This window comes from Mirounga angustirostris, unplaced genomic scaffold (genome assembly GCF_029215605.1).
Source record: "Mirounga angustirostris isolate CCGP_5_RB_7025 unplaced genomic scaffold, mMirAng1.0.hap1 SCAF_15, whole genome shotgun sequence".
Classification (NCBI taxonomy): Eukaryota; Metazoa; Chordata; class Mammalia; order Carnivora; family Phocidae; genus Mirounga; species Mirounga angustirostris.
Window position 1 is genome coordinate 86540234 of NW_026991723.1, and position 17699 is coordinate 86557932.

The 17699-nt window shown below is 53.7% G+C and overlaps 1 protein-coding gene and 1 long non-coding RNA gene across 17 annotated transcripts in view; one reads left to right on the forward strand and one right to left on the reverse strand.

The window, feature by feature from the left end:
• DNM1 (dynamin 1) overlaps positions 1 to 17699 on the forward strand; it is a 44118-nt gene that overhangs the window by 21588 nt on the left and 4831 nt on the right. For 4 of the 16 annotated variants that reach the window (XM_045883249.3, XM_045883243.3, XM_045883244.3 and 1 more), the window contains exons 11-20: positions 4458 to 4544; positions 7499 to 7569; positions 7745 to 7796; positions 8002 to 8013; positions 10397 to 10510; positions 14301 to 14410; positions 15289 to 15400; positions 15820 to 15831; positions 16185 to 16355; positions 17411 to 17652. In XM_045883249.3, coding sequence (XP_045739205.1) covers positions 4458 to 4544; positions 7499 to 7569; positions 7745 to 7796; positions 8002 to 8013; positions 10397 to 10510; positions 14301 to 14410; positions 15289 to 15400; positions 15820 to 15831; positions 16185 to 16355; positions 17411 to 17652 — 983 coding nt within the window. Of the gene's footprint in view, positions 1 to 460; positions 495 to 4457; positions 4545 to 7498; positions 7570 to 7744; positions 7797 to 8001; positions 8014 to 10396; positions 10511 to 14300; positions 14411 to 15288; positions 15401 to 15777; positions 15832 to 16184; positions 16356 to 17410; positions 17653 to 17699 lie in introns of all 16 variants that reach the window. The other 12 variants (XR_008506779.2, XR_008506777.2, XR_008506778.2 and 9 more) reach the window with 7 other exon arrangements.
• On the reverse strand, positions 2259 to 15811 carry LOC135362727 (uncharacterized). Its single transcript, XR_010407783.1, has 4 exons — positions 15682 to 15811; positions 4931 to 5025; positions 3291 to 3497; positions 2259 to 2385 (listed from the first exon to the last, which is right to left on the reverse strand). It is a non-coding gene; the product is annotated as an uncharacterized LOC135362727 (long non-coding RNA).

Below are 17699 nucleotides of genomic sequence, written 5' to 3' on the forward strand. Positions count from 1 at the left end.
TTAGGAAATGCCAAAGCTTAAAAAGAAGGCAACAACCTTCCCTTTCCAGGGACCCACCAATGTGATTTTTGTACGTTTCTTGCAAGTATACGCCTTTAAAAGAAAAACTGAAACTATCAGTATTGCTTTTGTTCTGATTGTACATGATTGTTACAAAAATATTCGAACAGCACACAGAAAGCAAGTCCCTATCATCGTACAACCCTAAAAATAAGGACTATTGGCTTCCTAACTAACTACAAATATATGCCAGTTTTAACCTAAATGGGATCATATTATACACGCTGATTCCAGAACTCTTTTTTACTGAGCAGTGTATAATGGAAACTTGTACATAACTACAAGATCTACCCTTGAACTGCTGAATCATATTCCTCTGTAGAAATGTGCCATGATCTATATATTCAATATCTTATTGACATTTCGATTGTTTTAAACTTTTTTTTTCTTTTACAAACAGTGCCACAGTGACCATCCTTACAGATGTATTTATAGTACGTATCCAATTGTTTCTTTAGGGCAAATTTCTAGACAGACAATGGCCAGTCAGTGTATATGAACATTCACAATTTTGGTAACTTCCCCACTTCTCCAACATTGCCCTCCAAAAAGTTTTTACCAATTTATTCCTCCAAATCTTTTTTTCCTAAGGTTTATTTATTTATTTTGAATGGGGGGAGGGGCAGAGGGAGAGAGAGAAAAAAAATCCCAAGCAGATGCCCTGCTGAGTGCACAGCCCAACAGGGCTCAATCTCATGACCCTGAGACCATGACCTGAGCCGAAACCACGAGTTGGACGCTTAACTGACTGAGCCATCTGGGTACCCCCTCCAAATCTTTTTTCTGTACATAGGTTTATTTACCCTGTTAAGTAGTCACACTGTGAATATATTAGCATCCTGCTTTTTCTTTTAGTAACACACATTTTGGGGAGGTATGTTACATAGTCTACATAAACCTTTTTTAGTGGTTGCATAATATTCTACTGAACAGATTTATCATGGTTTACGTAACAGTTTTTCTATTGGTGAACATTTCTTTTTTATTTTTTTTTTAAGATTTATTGATTTATTTTAGAGAGAGAGAGACCACAAGCAGGAGGGGCAGTGGGAGAGAAAGAATCTCAAGCAGACTCCATGCTCAGCGTGGAGCCCGATGTGAGGTTCGAGCTCACAACCCTGAGATCAGGACCTGAGCCAAAACCAAGAGTTGAACACTTAACCCACTGCGCCACCCAGGCCATTTAAGTTGTCTCCAGTTTTTCAATATTATAAATAATCTGGCAATGAACATCTTTTTAGTTTTTTTGTTTTTAAGTAATCTCTACACCCAACATGGGGCTTGAACTCATCACCCTGCGATCAAGAGTCACACACTCTACCAACTGAGCCAGCCAAGTGCCCCTGAACACCTTTGCCTATACAAATGTTTATTTTTCTTTCTCTAGGAATTTTTTCCTTAGGGTAGATTCCTAGAAAACTGATTACTAGAATCAAACATTTAAAAACTGTGAAACAGTCTGCTGAATTGCATTCCAAAGGAAAGCAGTAATTATCGTAAATGGTAAGATTTTGGAAACAACCCAGATATTCTTCAAGAGGGGATCGATTATGTGATGTATCATGCAGTCATGGCAGACTATAGCTATTAAAAGGGCAAGGCATATTTATTTCCATTCACATGTCCCTCCACAATGTACTGTGGGAAAAAAAGCAGGTTTCAGAAGATAATATAGTATTGGGGGGAGGAAATAATATATGTAAATAAGAAAATTCCAAAGGCATAGTCATCAAATTGCTAACCATTATGTTAAGAGAGGGCAAGAAAAATAGGAATTTTTCCATTTCTACTTCGCAAATTTTAGTCTTACAGTGAGTCTGTAGATTTTTGTCAGCAGGAACATTGATAAAAACTTTAAAAAGGAAAGCTTATAAATTATTTCTAAAAAATAATGTTGCCTTTTGATGTATTTAATGAGTAGTAATTTTTTTTCTTTACATGGCAAAATTCACCCATCTTCTTTATTTTTTTTTCCCCCAAGTCTTCTAAAGTTAGCAAGGCACCCCTGCCAGAGGCTTCTAAATAGTCGATTCTAACTCTTCCCAGGCCTGCTGGATTACAACTTTCCTCTCTGGATGAAATCTGGAGTTTAATGTCGCCCATGGGATGTACTGCTCAATCCTCCCAAGGACCCTGAGAGGGAAAGTGCTGTTACTGGCCCATTTTCCACATGGAGAAACCGAGGCTTGGAGAGGTTGCAGTCACTTTCCTAAGGAGAGTCGGCAGGGCAGGGGCTGGCTTTGAAACAAGTCATGTGGCTCCCGGGCCTGCGTCCTTGGCCACTCACTCATGCGCTCCAAGCTGACCGCCCCACTCAGCCAAGGCCTGAGAAAGAAATGTTCCATTTTAAAAACTGGCTAAAAGTCCCGGAAAGGCTCAGAGACAGCCAGAATGGAAAAAGATGCTCAAAGGGAACAGAACTTCTCAAAGAGATTGAGCCTGCCCTGTCATGTAGGACACGTGGAAAACTTGACAAATGTAACATCCAGGCGGTTAGTGGGAGAATTGGTCATGCTCTTTGGCAAATTGCTCCCCCTTCCCTCCTTGCCCACCTCCCCCCCGCCACACACACACACAGCCCTGCCCTGGGAGGAAGCACTTGGGACCACCTCAGAGGAGGCCTCAGAGGAGGTGACTCAGTCCCAAATCTCTACCCCAGCTTGGAGACTTCAAGGAGCAGTGAAGCCCCTCCTTGGGCCTCATGGGGTAGCGGGTCCACCAGGCCCGTCCAGCCAGTGTTTGTTTGGAAGCCCCGGTCTCAGTCTACCTCTCCCCCAGGTCCCCTGTGCTTGGCCACATCAGCCTCACCTTGGCATATCCATGGGATGGTCGGGGGTGGGGAGGTGGGCCTCACGTCTCTCATGTCTACCTCTCCTGGGCATCCAGGGTGCCACTTTCTTCCCCATCCTCCTGCCTCTCCCCATGCCCCCCGCCCCATCTCCCTGGCCTTCATCTTGCCCTCAGGATCACTACCTGTGACCCAGGCACGCTAACCTGCAGGTCTCTTCCCACATAGGGGGATTCACCTGAGGGGCCTGACCCAGGCATGGGAAGAGGGACAGGACTGGTTCAAAATTTGCCCGACCTGGGTCCCACGTGACCACCAAGTGGGAAGGGCAGGCCAGCAGGACTCGAAGTTCCTGTGGGTGGGCTCCCCATCGTCAGCTCAGCGAGGCCCCCTCCCCGAGGAGGAGCTGGTTCATGAGCCAGAGGGGCTGGTGTCCACTCACCCTGGCAAGGAGGGCGAAGACATCCATTCTTCATTCATTCTCTCATTCCTTCAACCTGCCCTCTCTGAGCCGAAGCCGTGTGCCTGGCCTGCCCCTGTCCTCAGGGCAATGACAATCCAGTTGTGGGGGCGGGCACAGAGAGGCCCCTAACTCAGTTCTTGGGGGTGGTCAGGGCAGGCTTCCTGGAGGAGGTGGCATCCAACAGTCCTGCAGGAGAATGAAGCAATGTGGGCTTTGTCCAGAGCCCGGCTGAGATGAGGGCAGAGTTCACAGGCAGAAGGAGGAGGGTTTATAGTAACTCACCCTTCTGCCTCAGTTGATAAAAACTGGAGGGAAATGGGTACTGGTGAGCTCCCAGCCCAAAGGAGTGGGGTAGAGACAAGTTGGCTGGGCAGATGCTGCTGGGGATGATGGTGCCAGGCCGGGGCATGCAAAGGGAGGCAAAACTGGGCGGATTCTACCAAGAAGGCCCGGGGCCCAGCCAGGCCCCCGCGGGGTACTGCTCATGCTGCTGGCACCCCACTCCGCATGCCCCCCACCCCGTGCCCTCGCATGCCTTGCCTGGGGCTCCTGCATGTCCTGTATGTGCCTGCTGGTTTCCCCCTGCCCCCTCCCTCAGCCTGACTCAGGAGGCCAACTGGCACCTCGGGCCTTGCCTTCCCCAGATTCTTCCTGGATAGGAATCTCGAGGTTGTTGTCTGCCTGATTCCCCACCTGACTGTCCCTCCAAGCCTTTGGGAGGACAAGGGGTAGCCCTGCGGGTCAGCGAAAGCTCTGGGAGCTAACGGCCCCCCAAACGGAGGCCCCCATCGAACAGTCTGTTCCCAAGATGGCTGCTACCTAGGGGGCGGGGCAGGCTGAGCCCCGGGGGCATTTCTGCCCATGGGCACTGCCCCCCCCCCCAAGTTGACCAAGGAGGCCAGTGAAGAGGGCCTGGAACCGGAAAGACCCTTGAATTGCCATTTGGAACCCACACTTGGGGGAAAGGGTGGCCGTGGCTTGGTGCCTTCAGCTTCCTGGGACCCCAGGCCTCTCTTCCCCTCATCTGGGGCCTTCTGTGTGTCCCGCCACCCCGTGCCCCTGGATCCCTGGATTCTGGTGGGGTGGGGGTGCTCCCCGCCGGTGCCCCCTGTGTACGTGGCTCTCTCCCCTCCCGCCCCTCCCCAGCTCCAGCAGTACCCCCGGCTGCGGGAGGAGATGGAGCGCATCGTGACCACCCACATCCGGGAGCGCGAGGGTCGCACCAAGGAGCAGGTGAGCCCGCAGCACGCTGCTGCCCTCCTGCCCTCCTGCCCTCCTGCCCCCTCCCCCGCACTCCCATTTTGCATCTTGCCTCAGGCTCCCTTACACCTTCTCGCCTCATACTCTCTGCTTCTCTTTTTTACTGTGGTCAAATATATATAACATAAAATTTGCCATTTTCACCACCTTTCGGTGTGGGGTTCAGTGACGTGAAGCCCATTCACACTGTTGTGTGACCATCACCCCCATCCGTCTCTCCAGAACCTTTTCATCTTCCCCAAACGAAGCTCTGTGCCATTAAACAGTGACTCCCCAGCCCCTGCCTCCCCCCAGCCCCTGGCAACCACCATTCTCCTTTGTGTTTCTGTGAATTTAACAACTCTAGGGATCTCATATACCTGGAAGCTCACGGCAATTGTCCTTTTGTGTCTGGCTTATTTCACTTGCAAAATTTTCTCAAGGTCCATCTATACCAGGTGTGAGAATTCCCTTCCTTTAAAAAAAAAATATATATTTAAATTCAACTAACTAACGTATAGTATATTGTTAGTTTCAGAGGTAGAGGTCAGTGATTCATCAGTCTTATATAACACCCAGTGCTCGTTACATCACGTGCCCTCCTAATGCCCATCGCCCAGTTACCCCACCCCCCATCCCCTCCCCTCCAGCAACCCTCAGTTTGTTTCCTATGATTAAGAGTCTCTTATGGTTTGTCTCCCTCTCTGATTTCTTCTTGTTTTATTTTTCCCTCCCTTCGCCTATGCTCTTCTGTTTTGTTTCTCAAATTCCACACGAGTGAAATCATGATAATTGTCTTTCTCTGATTGACTTATTTTGCTTAGCATAATACCCTCTAGTTCCATCCACCTTGTTGCAAATGGCAAGATTTCATTTTTTGATGGCTGAGTAGTATTCCATTGTGTGTGTGTGTGTGTGTGTGTGTGTATATATATATATATATACATATACCATATCTTCTTTATCCATTCATCTGTTGTTGGACATCTGGCTCTTTCTATAGTTTGGCTATTGTGGACATTGCTGCTATAAACATTGGGTGCAGGTGCCCCTTCTGAATTCCCTTCCTTTTTAAGGAATATCTGAATGATATTCCATTGCCTGTATAGATTTTTATTTAGTCATTTATCAGATATTCATTTATTCATTCACAAACATAGTCACTGAATGCCGCCTCTGAGCTGGGAGGAGCAGAGATGAACAGGCCCCTTCTTGGGCCCGCACAAGGCTTATAGGCGAGTCCTCCTTACTTGTCCATCTCTCTGTCATCCTTCTGTCTGTACCCACCCCCGGCTCCCAATTCCTAGCCTCCATATTCACACGCCCCTTCTCCATGATGATGCTGTCCCCCAATCATTCACATCTTTGTTTCGATGTTGTGTTTTTGAAACCTCATTGATCTCTTCAATTACAAAAGTGATAAATAATAAAATATTCAATCATTATAGAAGTAATTAAATTACAAGTAAAGTGTTCCTTCATTCACTCCCTACCCCCAGTTCCTCCCACAAAATAACTTATTAACAGTTTGGTGTGTTCCCTTCCAGGCCCAAGCATTTTTTTTAAGATCTTACTTATTGGGGCGCCTGGGTGGCTCAGTCCGTTAAGCGTCTGCCTTCTGCTCGGGTCATGATCTCGGGGTCCTGTGATCAAGCCCCACATTGGAGTCTGCTCAGCGGGGAGTCTGCTTCTCCCTCTGCCCCTCCCCCGCCACTCGCACTCTCTCAAATAAATAAGATCTTTTAAAAAAGAGAGAGAGACCGAGACCACAAGTGAGGGGAGGGGCACAGGGAGAGGGACAAACAGACTCCCCGCTCAGTGGGGAGCCAGACGTGGGGCTCCATCCCAGGACCCTGGGATCATGACCTGAGCTGAAGGCAGCCACTTAACCAACTGAGCCACCCAGGCGCCCCTAGGCATTTTTTCCCTAGACATATACACATTCCAGATTCCATCTTAATCTTCAATAACCACAGTCCTGCTGTGTGTCTTGCCTTTTTTCTCTAAAGATAATTGTAGAAGCTAACATCTGTTGAGCACCCATTACATGTGAGACGTGTGATCTGCCTCATTTCATTGTGCCTTCACCACTCCTAGGAGGCAGACATACTTCATCTGTGGAACTTGAGGCTCAGTGAGCACAGGCTTATTACAGGGAGCAGTGGGGCTTGAGTCTAAACCTGGCAGTGTGCATCAGTAATGTTCCCCTGGTCATGACTCAGTTAAGAATCTCATCACTCTTCCTCATTTGCAAAGGGGATCTTCCAGTGCCAGAACCTAGAAATTGTCCTCATTCTTTTCAATAGCTGTAGAGTGCTTTATTGTTCAGACGAGGCCATATTTATTTCACCTTCTGATGGCCATTGGCTTGTTTCCAATTTTTCTCCATTACAAACTACACCACACTGAACACCCTGGTATACATATATCTCTGCTCCCTTGGTGAGTTTATCTAAGAGACATATATATAATTCTAGAAGTGAATATATGCATTTTAATATTGTTAAATGTTGCCAAATTACCCTCCAAGAAGGTGATCCTAATTTGTACTTCCACCAACAATATATGAGAATCCATCTTCCCACAGTTGTGCCCACACTGGTCATTACCAATATTTATTATTAATTTGATGGGTTATAATAGGATCTCATTGTTTTAACTTAGATTTCTTTATTAATGAGGGTGAGCCTTTTTACATAGCCTTATTGATCATATGCATTTCCTCTGTGAATTGCCCATTCATGTTCTCTGGCTATTTTGATTTGCTTGTCTGTCTTTCACTTACTGACTTGTAGGAACTCTGTTTATTATGGATACTATTATTGATGCACTGATTGATTTATTATGGGTTCTATATGTGCTATAAGTCTGTTTCTTCCAGCCTTTCATGCATTTTAAAACCCTGCCATATTTTTTCCACTTGCCTGCTGACCTGTGTATCCTCGAAGGTCATGCTTCTCATCGATATTGAGCTGGCTTACATGAATACCAATCATGAGGACTTCATAGGCTTTGCCAAGTGAGTGCTCCCTAGGCAGAGGAGGTGACACCTCCTGTGAGTGTGTGTGGGGGGGGGGTGTAGGACCCAGGCCTGCTGGGTTAACCCTCTGGGTCTGGTGCCCACTGAGCTGTGGCATTGAAGCGAGGCCTCTTGAGAGAAGAAATTCTGAGACTCTTCCCTCTTTCCCTGTTAGTGCTCAGCAGAGGAGCAACCAGATGAACAAGAAGAAGGCTTCAGGGAACCAGGTGAGTGAACCCCAGTGCCCCAGCCGGAGGGATGGAGGGTGCCGGATGGATGCCCAGCTCTGAGAGCCCCCTCCCCCGAGGGGAAGGGTCCCACGGGGGCCAGGGAGCCTGTCAGCTGCCAGCCACAAGCCTCCCACTCTGCCTCAGTGACCCTCTCTCCTCTCTCCCGATGCTTCTCGTGGTTGCTATGGTTACCTCTTTGCAGGATGAGATTCTGGTGAGTACCAGGACTGGGGCTCTTGGCTTATGTAGTGAAGGGGAGGAGGGGGCCCATTTGTAGCGGGATGCAAAGGGGGCAAAAGGGCACTCTTTGGCTTGAGCTGCTTGCACTCTCCAGCACATGGGTGTCCACATGTGCTCTCAGTCCAGAGGCAAGGCCTAGCCATTCACAGAGTCCCATCAGGCTGTCCATCAGCGCACATGAGCTTAGCATCTACTTCACGCAGAGGTAGACCATGCGGGCTGGGTGGGTGAGAATGGCTGGGAGGGGCCTGGCACGCAGTAGGTGCTCCTCAAATATCTGTTGGATGGATAGATGGATGGATGGATTGATGGATGGATGGATGGATGGATGGATGGATGGATGGATGGATGGATGGATGATGGCTATCTCTACCAGAGAGTTGAGTAAAGAGATGAATGAGTGTCAAGAGATAAGTCCATCCTCGCCCATTCTGTCCTTCAGATCTCTGATGAAACACCACTTCTCCTCCCCACCTGTACACACAAGTCATAGCCCAGAGTTTTCCCGAGGCCGTAGTTTCTTTGTAACAATCTAGGTGTTTGTGTGATTATTGGCTTCATACCTATTTCCTTCTCAAACCCCATGAGGGGAAGGGCTGGGTCTCTCTTGTCCATCAGCAAATTCTCAGCCCTACAGCCCAGTGCCTGTCACACAGTAGGTGCTCAAGAGAACAAAGACATTAATGAGTGTAATAGCCCAGGGCAATTTGGTTCAGCAAACACTCGGTGGTGCCTACACTGGGCTGGCCCTAGACAGGAGTCAGACTCCGGTCCTGACCCCTGGAGACCTGAGCCTGCAGTCAGGACCCAGGCAGGGTGGGAGTTGGAGGGGCAGGCAGTTCCTGGTGCAGAGGCTGTGGAAGGGGGTTTGGCAGAGTGGGGGGTGGCCAAGGGAGGACGAAGGCTGCCAGTCGGGGCAGGGGGTAGCGGGTCTGCTCATCAGTCCCTGGGGTGTGGAGTGCCAGGTCCTGGCATTTGGACTCAGTTCCAAAGAGAGTGACAAGACACTGAGGGGATCCTCACTGGACCTGGACAGGGTGGGAGAGGGACCATGGGGCACCTGGCTATCGTGTTTCTGTGAATGGTGAAGGCAGCTACTCAGCTCCTGATCCACTATGTTACTTGGGTTCTCTGCAAGGTTCTGGGGGAAGCCAGAGGGTCAAGGAGGGCGCTGGGGTGGGGAGTGGTTCGAGGGCCTCAGAAGCAGGCCTGACCGCAGAGGGCTTTCCCCAGGCTCCTTGGCTCTTCTCTGGATGCTCAGAGGAGCCAGGGAGGTCAGGGCTGGGGGAGGGAGCTCTTTCTGAATGGCCCACCACGGGGGTCTAGTTAGTGGCCTTGCCCTTGGAGTAGAATCTACAGGCCTGTCTGTGGTGATGGCTCAGAATGCTCTTGGGGACAGCTGCATCCTGCTGTGAAAACAGACCTTTGCCTGTTACTCTGGGCTCCCCAGGGAAGAAGGGGCCTGTTCAATTCATGCTCAGCCCTTCACCCTGCTCCCACTTCCTACCAGCCCACTCCTGTCCAGGCCCTGGGGCCAAAGACCCTTAGAACCCTACTGCCCTAGCGTTCATGTGTTCATGCCACAAATATTTATTGATTACTTACTATCTGCCAAGCACACTGCAAGGTGCTGGGACATACCAGTGAACAAGAGAGTTCATAATTTAGCAAGACAGGCTGACATCAGCAGATAATCTTCCCTCTCTCTCTGTCTGTCACACACACTCACATAAACACACACACACACAATTTTGAAATCTCAGCCTTTGTCACAGAAGAAGACTTAAAGGAGTGATAAAAGACTATAAGACGATGATGGGGGTCCTGACTTATCCTGGGGGCCAGGGAGGGCCTGCCTCAGAATGGGACTTCTGAGCTGATACCCAGAGGGTGAGGAGGAATTTGGCAGACAGACAGGAGGGAAGTGCTTTCCAGGCAGGGAGAGCAACGGCACATACAAAGTCCTTGAGGTCAGAAACAAGTCTTAGAATAAGGTGGATCTTAAGCCGCAAAGACATTCAGAATTGTCTTGCCCGGTTGGCCCCCTAAACTCTGCTTGCACACTTTTAGCAGTGGGGAGCTCATCCCCTGCCAAGGCTACCAGTCCTCTCCTCAGATGGCTCTGACTGTCAGATACACAGGCTGTTTATCCTGAGCTGGCCTCTGCCTTCCTCCATCTTCCGGTCTATTCACTTGTGGTTCAAACCACAGCAGGTCTGGCCCGCACCCTCCCTGCCCGGCCAGACCTCCAAGAGCTAGAGGAGGGGTGGGCTTTTGAGTGCCTCTCTCTGCCTACCCCATCCTCCACAGGGAGTCCTGGCCTCGTCCCACGGACCTCCTGCCCTCTCACCCTCCAGGTCATCCGGAAGGGCTGGCTGACCATCAACAATATTGGCATCATGAAGGGGGGTTCCAAGGAGTACTGGTTTGTGCTGACCGCGGAGAATCTGTCCTGGTACAAGGACGACGAGGTGAGTAACGGGCCGCGCTGGTCATCCAGGGCTTTGGCTGGTGGCCAGAGCCAGGCTCAGACACTACCAAGGGCTTGGAGTAGACCGGGCCGCCCAACAAACAGGGCTTTGCTTAAATCCCATCAAAGACCCTTGGGTGGAAGCGGGCCGCAAGGATCAGAGGCAGGCAATCCTGGGAGCTCATCCACGCTGGACAGAGAAGGTGGCATGGCAGGAGTGGGGAGCCTGGGGCCGAGCGCCCTGGAGAGGGTGGGCAGGGGTGTTGGGCGCCCCTCCCTGACCCCGCCAGCCCTGTGGCCTTCCTGTGTTCCGGCTCCAGGGTGTGCCGCCTCCCCCGTGGCCCCCACAGGCCTATGACACACACATATCCAGCTGCCAGACACCCTGTTAACCCCTGCACCCCAGTCCCCCAGACCCCAGCGGTGCAAGGGAGGCGCCCCAGGTGCCTCCAGGCCGAGGGGCCGGGAGTGATGGGGGTCCTGCAGAGGCTCCACGCTAAACCCCTCCCTGCCCGCAGGGGCACGCAGAACCCCTGCTACCTCCCTCCCTCGCTGCCGGTCTCCTTTAAGAATGAGTCTATTTGGCTTCCACATCTGGATTCCAGAGGTGACCAGAGAGAATAGGGAGGGCTTGGGGTGGGGGGGACTTGTGGTAATGAACTCCAGCTGGCCACAGAGTGGGGGAGGGGACCTTCTTCCTGAGGAAGCTTTTGGAGGAGAGGGTGCTCTCAGTGGGGAAGTGGGGCTGGGGTGGGGGCTGTGATTTTGGTCTCTGAGCTCCCTCCTCGATCCCTGCCCCCTCCAAGTCACCCTGCGCAAGGCTCCCCCCGTCCCCATCTTGGGCTGGGCCCTCCGTCGTCACTGGCGGGGGCGCCAAGTCATCTGGACCTCATTACCCCAACCCTGGCCTCTCCCCGACCATGAGGCCCCTGGAAGGATGGAGTGTGAGGTGGCGTGACGCGGTGGGGGGGTCGCTTCCTGCTCTATTGCTCAGGCAGGCTGCCTAGACCCCTCATGGGCTGGGGTGCTGACTGCTGGTCCCAGAACTCCTGGTGCTCTTATGTGAGGGTCGTTATATGTTGGGCCAGGGGACAGTGGGACCTGGGGCTGAGGGCTACGCTGCAGGGAAATGTATCCAAGAGGGGCCCCGTCCTCGTGTGGCGGGGTCTTTTTGAGCTCTGTGTGTACATTTGAGTCGGGTCATGTGGGGGGCGCGGTGGGGGTGGGCAGTGAGTGCCGGGAGGTGGGGTGTGTGAGGCTGACGGGTGGTGTTGGGGGGGGCGTTGGAGGAGAGGGTTTGGGGCATAAGCATCCAGGTGTGGTTGGGGAAGACTGTGTGTGCCTGAGGTATGACTCCCAGGCGTGTGCCTGTGCCCAGTGTGGAAATGAAGGGGTATGTATGCGGCAAATAGGCTTGAGGAGGGAGAATGTGCCTGTGGAACACCTGAGAATATGTGCTCGCCATGGAAGAATGGGAGAGAGCCGGTGTTCCACTGTGAGGGTGCATGTGGGTGCCCCTGAGATGTGCGAGTGTGCTTGGGGCACGAATGTGTGACTTGAGTTTGGGTGTGGGAATGTATGTGTCTGAGTTGTGGGGGTGTGCGTGTCAAGTTGTGTTTGTGTGTGTGTGTGTGTGTGTGTGTCGGATGTGAGTGGATTTTTGCACTACCAGCTTGCGGACATGGAGGTGGTCTGGGCTGCAGGGAGGAGGATCTGGCCCCCTCTCTCCCCAGCCGCCAGCCCTCTGGTCTTTGGGACTTGGGTGGCCCTCTGGGCAGACAGGCGGCTGTCCATATCCCCAGTCCTCATTGCCCCCCGCATCTTCGCAGGCTTCCTCCGCCGCCCCTCAGCACCCCCATCCCGTCTCAACAGCAGGGTGCCCCTTTTCCCTCTGCACCTCCTCCCAGCAACCCCCCCCGTGCCTCCACCCCCAGCCCCCTGCCCCGTCTCCGGGTTCCGGTTCTGGGATGGCGGGTGGGGGTCGGTCCAGCTCTCCAGCGGCGGCGCCGAGGGTCTAACCCAGCCCAGCCTAACCAATGTGCAGACTACTGTACAATTTGGGAGTCCTGAACAGATAGTCTAAACACTGGGTAGACGGAGTGGAGGTGTCCTCTGGTCCATCCAGGCAGCAGTGTCTGTCCGTCGGGTGGGAGCTTCGGCCCCATGTCCTGGAGATCCAAGGCCCCCCAGCCCCAGCCCAGGCAGCCCGTGGTCCCCTCTCTGCTCCTGACTCCCCTTCTGCCTCCTTTGACGTGGCAGGGGTGAGCGGGAGCTGTGGCTGGGAAGGAGGGGCCTGGGGAGGGGGCCGGCCAGCAGGAAGGGAGGAGTGGGGGGAGGAGGCCGCTCCTACCTAGAGTCCAACCCCGGAGCGCAGGGCGGGTGGTGGCGGGGCCTCCCTCGAATGCTTCCAGATGTTCCCTGGCCGCGTGTGCAACTTCCTCCTCTCCTCCCCCAGCCGCCCTCTGGGACTCCCAGCCACCCGCCTGGCATAAAGAAGGCTTTATGTGGCCGGACGGGCCAGGCGGGTGTGGGGGGCAGAAGGAGGTGGGCAGGACGGCGCCAGGACTGGGGAGCAGGGTCCTCCTCAACCCAGTCCCCTCCCAACCCCTCCCCCCCGCCCCGACCTGAGATCCTGAATGAGGCTCATACCCAAGCCCTGAGTCCCTGAGATCCACACAGACATGCCCCGGCCACAGCATGGGTCCTGTGGTGTGGGCACGTGGGGTACCAGCAGCAGAAACCCTCCTCCGCCTCCCAGAGCCCCAACCCGGAGTACCTCCTCTGCCGATCCCTGAGCCTCCCTTGAACATAGCAGCCTACAGACGAATGTCGGCCCACAGCAGACATACACAAGTGTGCACGTAGGCCTGGCACCCACATGCCCATCCACAGATACACATTACTCCTCCCAGACGACTACAGATAAACCAAACGTGTTCAGCCCATGCAACAAACCATCTGCGTGGAAACATGCGTGCCCACAGAGTGCCCCCCAGGCACGCTCCATGCAAACACAGATGTTTACAGCTGCCACACACACCTACGGGAGCGTGCACACATCCGCCTTGACCCCCAGACATGCTCACACGGACCCACGGCCATGCTGCGCACCTCCTCACACAGACGCGCGGGCGCACGTACACAATGGTCACAGGGCGCGTGCTCTGGCTGGCGTGTGTTTGCACAAGCACACAACTACACACATGTTGCACACACAGACGTACCATCTCCAGGCTTGTGCTGTGCGCCTGATTGCTAACATATGGGCGGCTGGCGTGGGGGAGGGGGGTGGCGTGGGCTGAGCCAGCCCTTTGAAGCTGCTGGGGCTGGTGGCCCCCCTTGTCTGTCTCCATAGTCAGGAAATGAAGTCAGCAGCTTAGCCAAAGCCGGTCCCCGTTGGCCAGGCTCGGGGCGAGAGAGGCTTGAGTGCGGGGTCCCCGGCTGGGGCTGGCCTGGACGGCAGCCAGGGCTTGCTTGGGGTGGGGCTGGGAGCCACCCTCGGTCTCGCCACCCTGCGCTCTTGGGCTCTGGCATGTATGCAGAGGTGGTGGGGATGGCTTGAGTGCCATTGGGAACCAGAGGCGCCTGGCAGGCCCAGGGCTCCATGGCAGGCTCTCTTCAGATGGCACCTTGTTGTGCATGGCACGCAGGTGCCCCCACAGCCCAGGGCCGCTCTGGGGCTCCACAGCCCCAGCACCCCCACCCCGCCCCACCGCCCGGAATGCTCTTAGGTTGTGAGGCAGAGCAGGGAGCAGTGTGACCTCGCCCATCACTCCCACCTCTATCCACAGGAGAAAGAGAAGAAATACATGCTCTCCGTGGACAACCTGAAGCTACGGGACGTGGAGAAAGGTTTCATGTCAAGCAAGCACATCTTTGCCCTCTTTAACACTGAGCAGAGGTGGGTCCCCAGACTGGAGCCCCAAACCACCCTCACTGAGCCGAAAGGAGAGGGACTTGCCCCAAGCCCCACAGCAAGTCATTCCTTTGACAAATATTTAGACAGTCACTTGGTGAGCACCTGCTCTGCATAAGACATTCTGCCAGGCCCAGGGGGACAAGGAAGAGCCCATCAGGCCCGATCCCCTTCTTGTTGCTCAGTGTCCAGTGGGGTCGGTGATGGTACCGGGCCTCTCGCTTCCCAAGCCAGGGCTGACTCCTGTGGGCTTCCCCTTACTCGAGATGAGGGGTGAGTAGAGCTGCCATCAGGGAGGTCCCCAGGCAGCGAGGGGGAGCCAATGGGGGCTGCATGGTCAGGGATACCCCTCTTATGAGGGCTCATCCCCGCCCCCTCTTTTTTAGTCCCTTTCTTTCTTTTTTTTTTTTTTTAAGATTTTATTTATTTGCGAGAGAGAGAATGAGAGGCAGAGAGCATGAGAGGGAGGAGGGTCAGAGGGAGAAGCAGACTCCCTGCTGAGCAGGGAGCCCGATGCGGGACTCGATCCCGGGACTCCAGGACCATGACCTGAGCCGAAGGCAGTCGCTTAACCAACTGAGCCACCCAGGTGCCCTAGTCCCTTTCTAGTAGAGCATTTTACTGCTAATTTCACTGAATCCTCAAAATGACCCAGGGAGGCAGGATTTGTTTTATTAACCCATCTTCCAGGCGAGGAAACGGAAGCTTGGAAGGGGAGGGGACTTGCCCAGGGTCGCACAGCTGGGAAATGAGAAAGCCAGGCCTGGACCCCAGACGTGATGCCCCCAATCCATGCGTGCCCTTCACCACCTGCATGAATGGGTTTCATGCCTTCTCCGCTCACCGCCTGCCCCATCTTGCAGGAATGTCTACAAGGATTATCGGCAGCTGGAACTGGCCTGTGAGACACAGGAGGAGGTGGATAGCTGGAAGGCCTCCTTCCTGAGGGCTGGCGTGTATCCTGAGCGTGTTGGGGTGAGTGGCGGGGGAGGGGGGAGCAAGCTACTTCCCACAGGGGGCCCAGGGTCACCATCCTCAGTGATATCAAGTCATGTCACGTTTCTGAGCCCTTATGCGGCTCAGAACTAGCGCGGATCCTCCCCCTACTCTGGGATCAGAGTGAAGCCTTCCTCCTGTCCTTTGTGACCCTCCTCTGCCGCAGATGGCATTTCCTGCATCCCTTTCGCATCGTGGTGGCTTTCTGTGGCCACCTTCACTTTCCTCCTCTCTTTCACTGTGGGGATGTCTCGAGTTACCTTAGAGCTGGGGTAGAGTGCCCTGGGTTCATTCGCCTTCTCCTTTGTGTGTCTGCTTGGGCCGTGCTTGCTGGTGGCGGCGACGGCGGCGGCAAGGCTGGTGTCGTGACCTCTATGGCTTTGGTGTGGGCCTCCCAGGACAAGGAGAAAGTGAGTGTGCCCCTCCCTCGCCTTCTGCCAGGTGTCTCCAGACTGGCGGCAGCTCTGGCCAGGTCTTTAGCATCAGGAAGGGACCTCAGAAGTTCTTTCCTAATTGATGGACTGGGAAACTGAGGCAAATTCTAGGCACTAGACTGAGAGCCAAGATAAGGCTGAATGAGGGTCTGGGGTCCTAAGAGGCACTGGGGTGGGCAGAGTGCAGATGCGGAGTGTTTGGGGGAGCTGGTGTCTGTTCTCTGTATGGCAGTGTTCCAGGCACCCTTGGAGGGGCCGAGACCCTGGGGGTGCCTGGAACCTGGCTGCGAGGGCCCAGCCACCCTGATGCCCTCTATTCTCAACGGCAGGCCAGCGAGACTGAGGAGAACGGCTCAGACAGCTTCATGCACTCCATGGACCCGCAGCTAGAGCGGCAGGTGGAGACCATCCGGAACCTGGTGGACTCATACATGGCCATCGTAAACAAGACCGTGCGGGACCTCATGCCAAAGACCATCATGCACCTCATGATCAACAATGTGGGTGCAACCCTTCATGGGCGGAGGGTGCTCTTGGGGGACCAGGGAGGCAGCGACCAGGTTGGCCTGGGGGAGGCATAGCCCAGTCCCTTGGGATCAGGTCTAGCGAGGTAAGTATAGGTCCACACGAGAGCTGTCCAGAAGAAATATAATGTGAGCTTTGTATATTGTATTGTAGAGTCACATACCCAAGTTGTTCCAAACATGCTTAAATGTTTCCCAAAAGGAACTAGGAATCACATCTTTTGAGAACCCCCGGGCCATGTTTTGAAATGCACGCCCCGCAGAATCACTCCATCCATGGCTTAATGAAAAGGCATGGCCCCCAGAGAATTAGAACTATGTTTGAATCCTGGATTTGCCACAAATTCTGTTTGACTTTCAGTCAAACTATCCTCTCGGAGTCTCTGTTTGCCTATATGTAAAAATACGGATAATAGAGGGACTATAAAGTGCAGAACAACACAGTGCCTGGCACAGAGTAGGTGCTCAATATATATTTGAACAACAGATAAGTGAGACACAGGCCTATGGCCTAAGTCTCAGTGCCTCTCCATGAATATCCCAGGACCAGCACCTGTGGAGTATAAGGAGCACATTAACCCACCGCCTACACACAGAGACTCACATTTCACCCAATCCAAGCACGCATTCACACCTGTTACTCAAGGTCAAAAAATTTTAAACTGTCATCTCCCTTATTTTGGTCCCATGGAGTATGCAAGTCCTTGGAAAGGATGTAACTAACCTCCCCATTTTATAGATGGGGAACCTGAGGCTGAAACACAGCTGAGTAACTAGGTGTCCCGGTTGCATGGTGGGCCCCGAGTGCCTTCCCACATCCATGACCTTGGACAGGTCACTTTTCCCCTCTGGACCATCTGAGAAAAGGGCAAGGAGGGAGACGGGGAAGCAGGGGAGATCTCCAAGGTCGCAAGGCTTTGCGGTGGCAAAGCCAGGACCCCCGAGCTCCCAGTCCAGCGTACAGTCCCACGGGGGTTCAGAGTGGTACAGGCGTCAGGTCCCAGCCCGTCCTTCTGTCCGCGCGCCCGCAGACGAAGGAATTCATCTTCTCGGAGCTGCTGGCCAACCTGTACTCGTGTGGGGACCAGAACACGCTGATGGAGGAGTCGGCGGAGCAGGCGCAGCGGCGCGACGAGATGCTGCGCATGTACCACGCACTGAAGGAGGCGCTCAGCATCATCGGCGATATCAACACGACCACTGTCAGCACGCCCATGCCCCCGCCCGTGGACGACTCCTGGCTGCAGGTGCAGAGCGTACCGGCCGGACGCAGGTACCAGGGCCGGCCCCCACGGCCCCAAAGCCCCCCAGCCCGGGGCC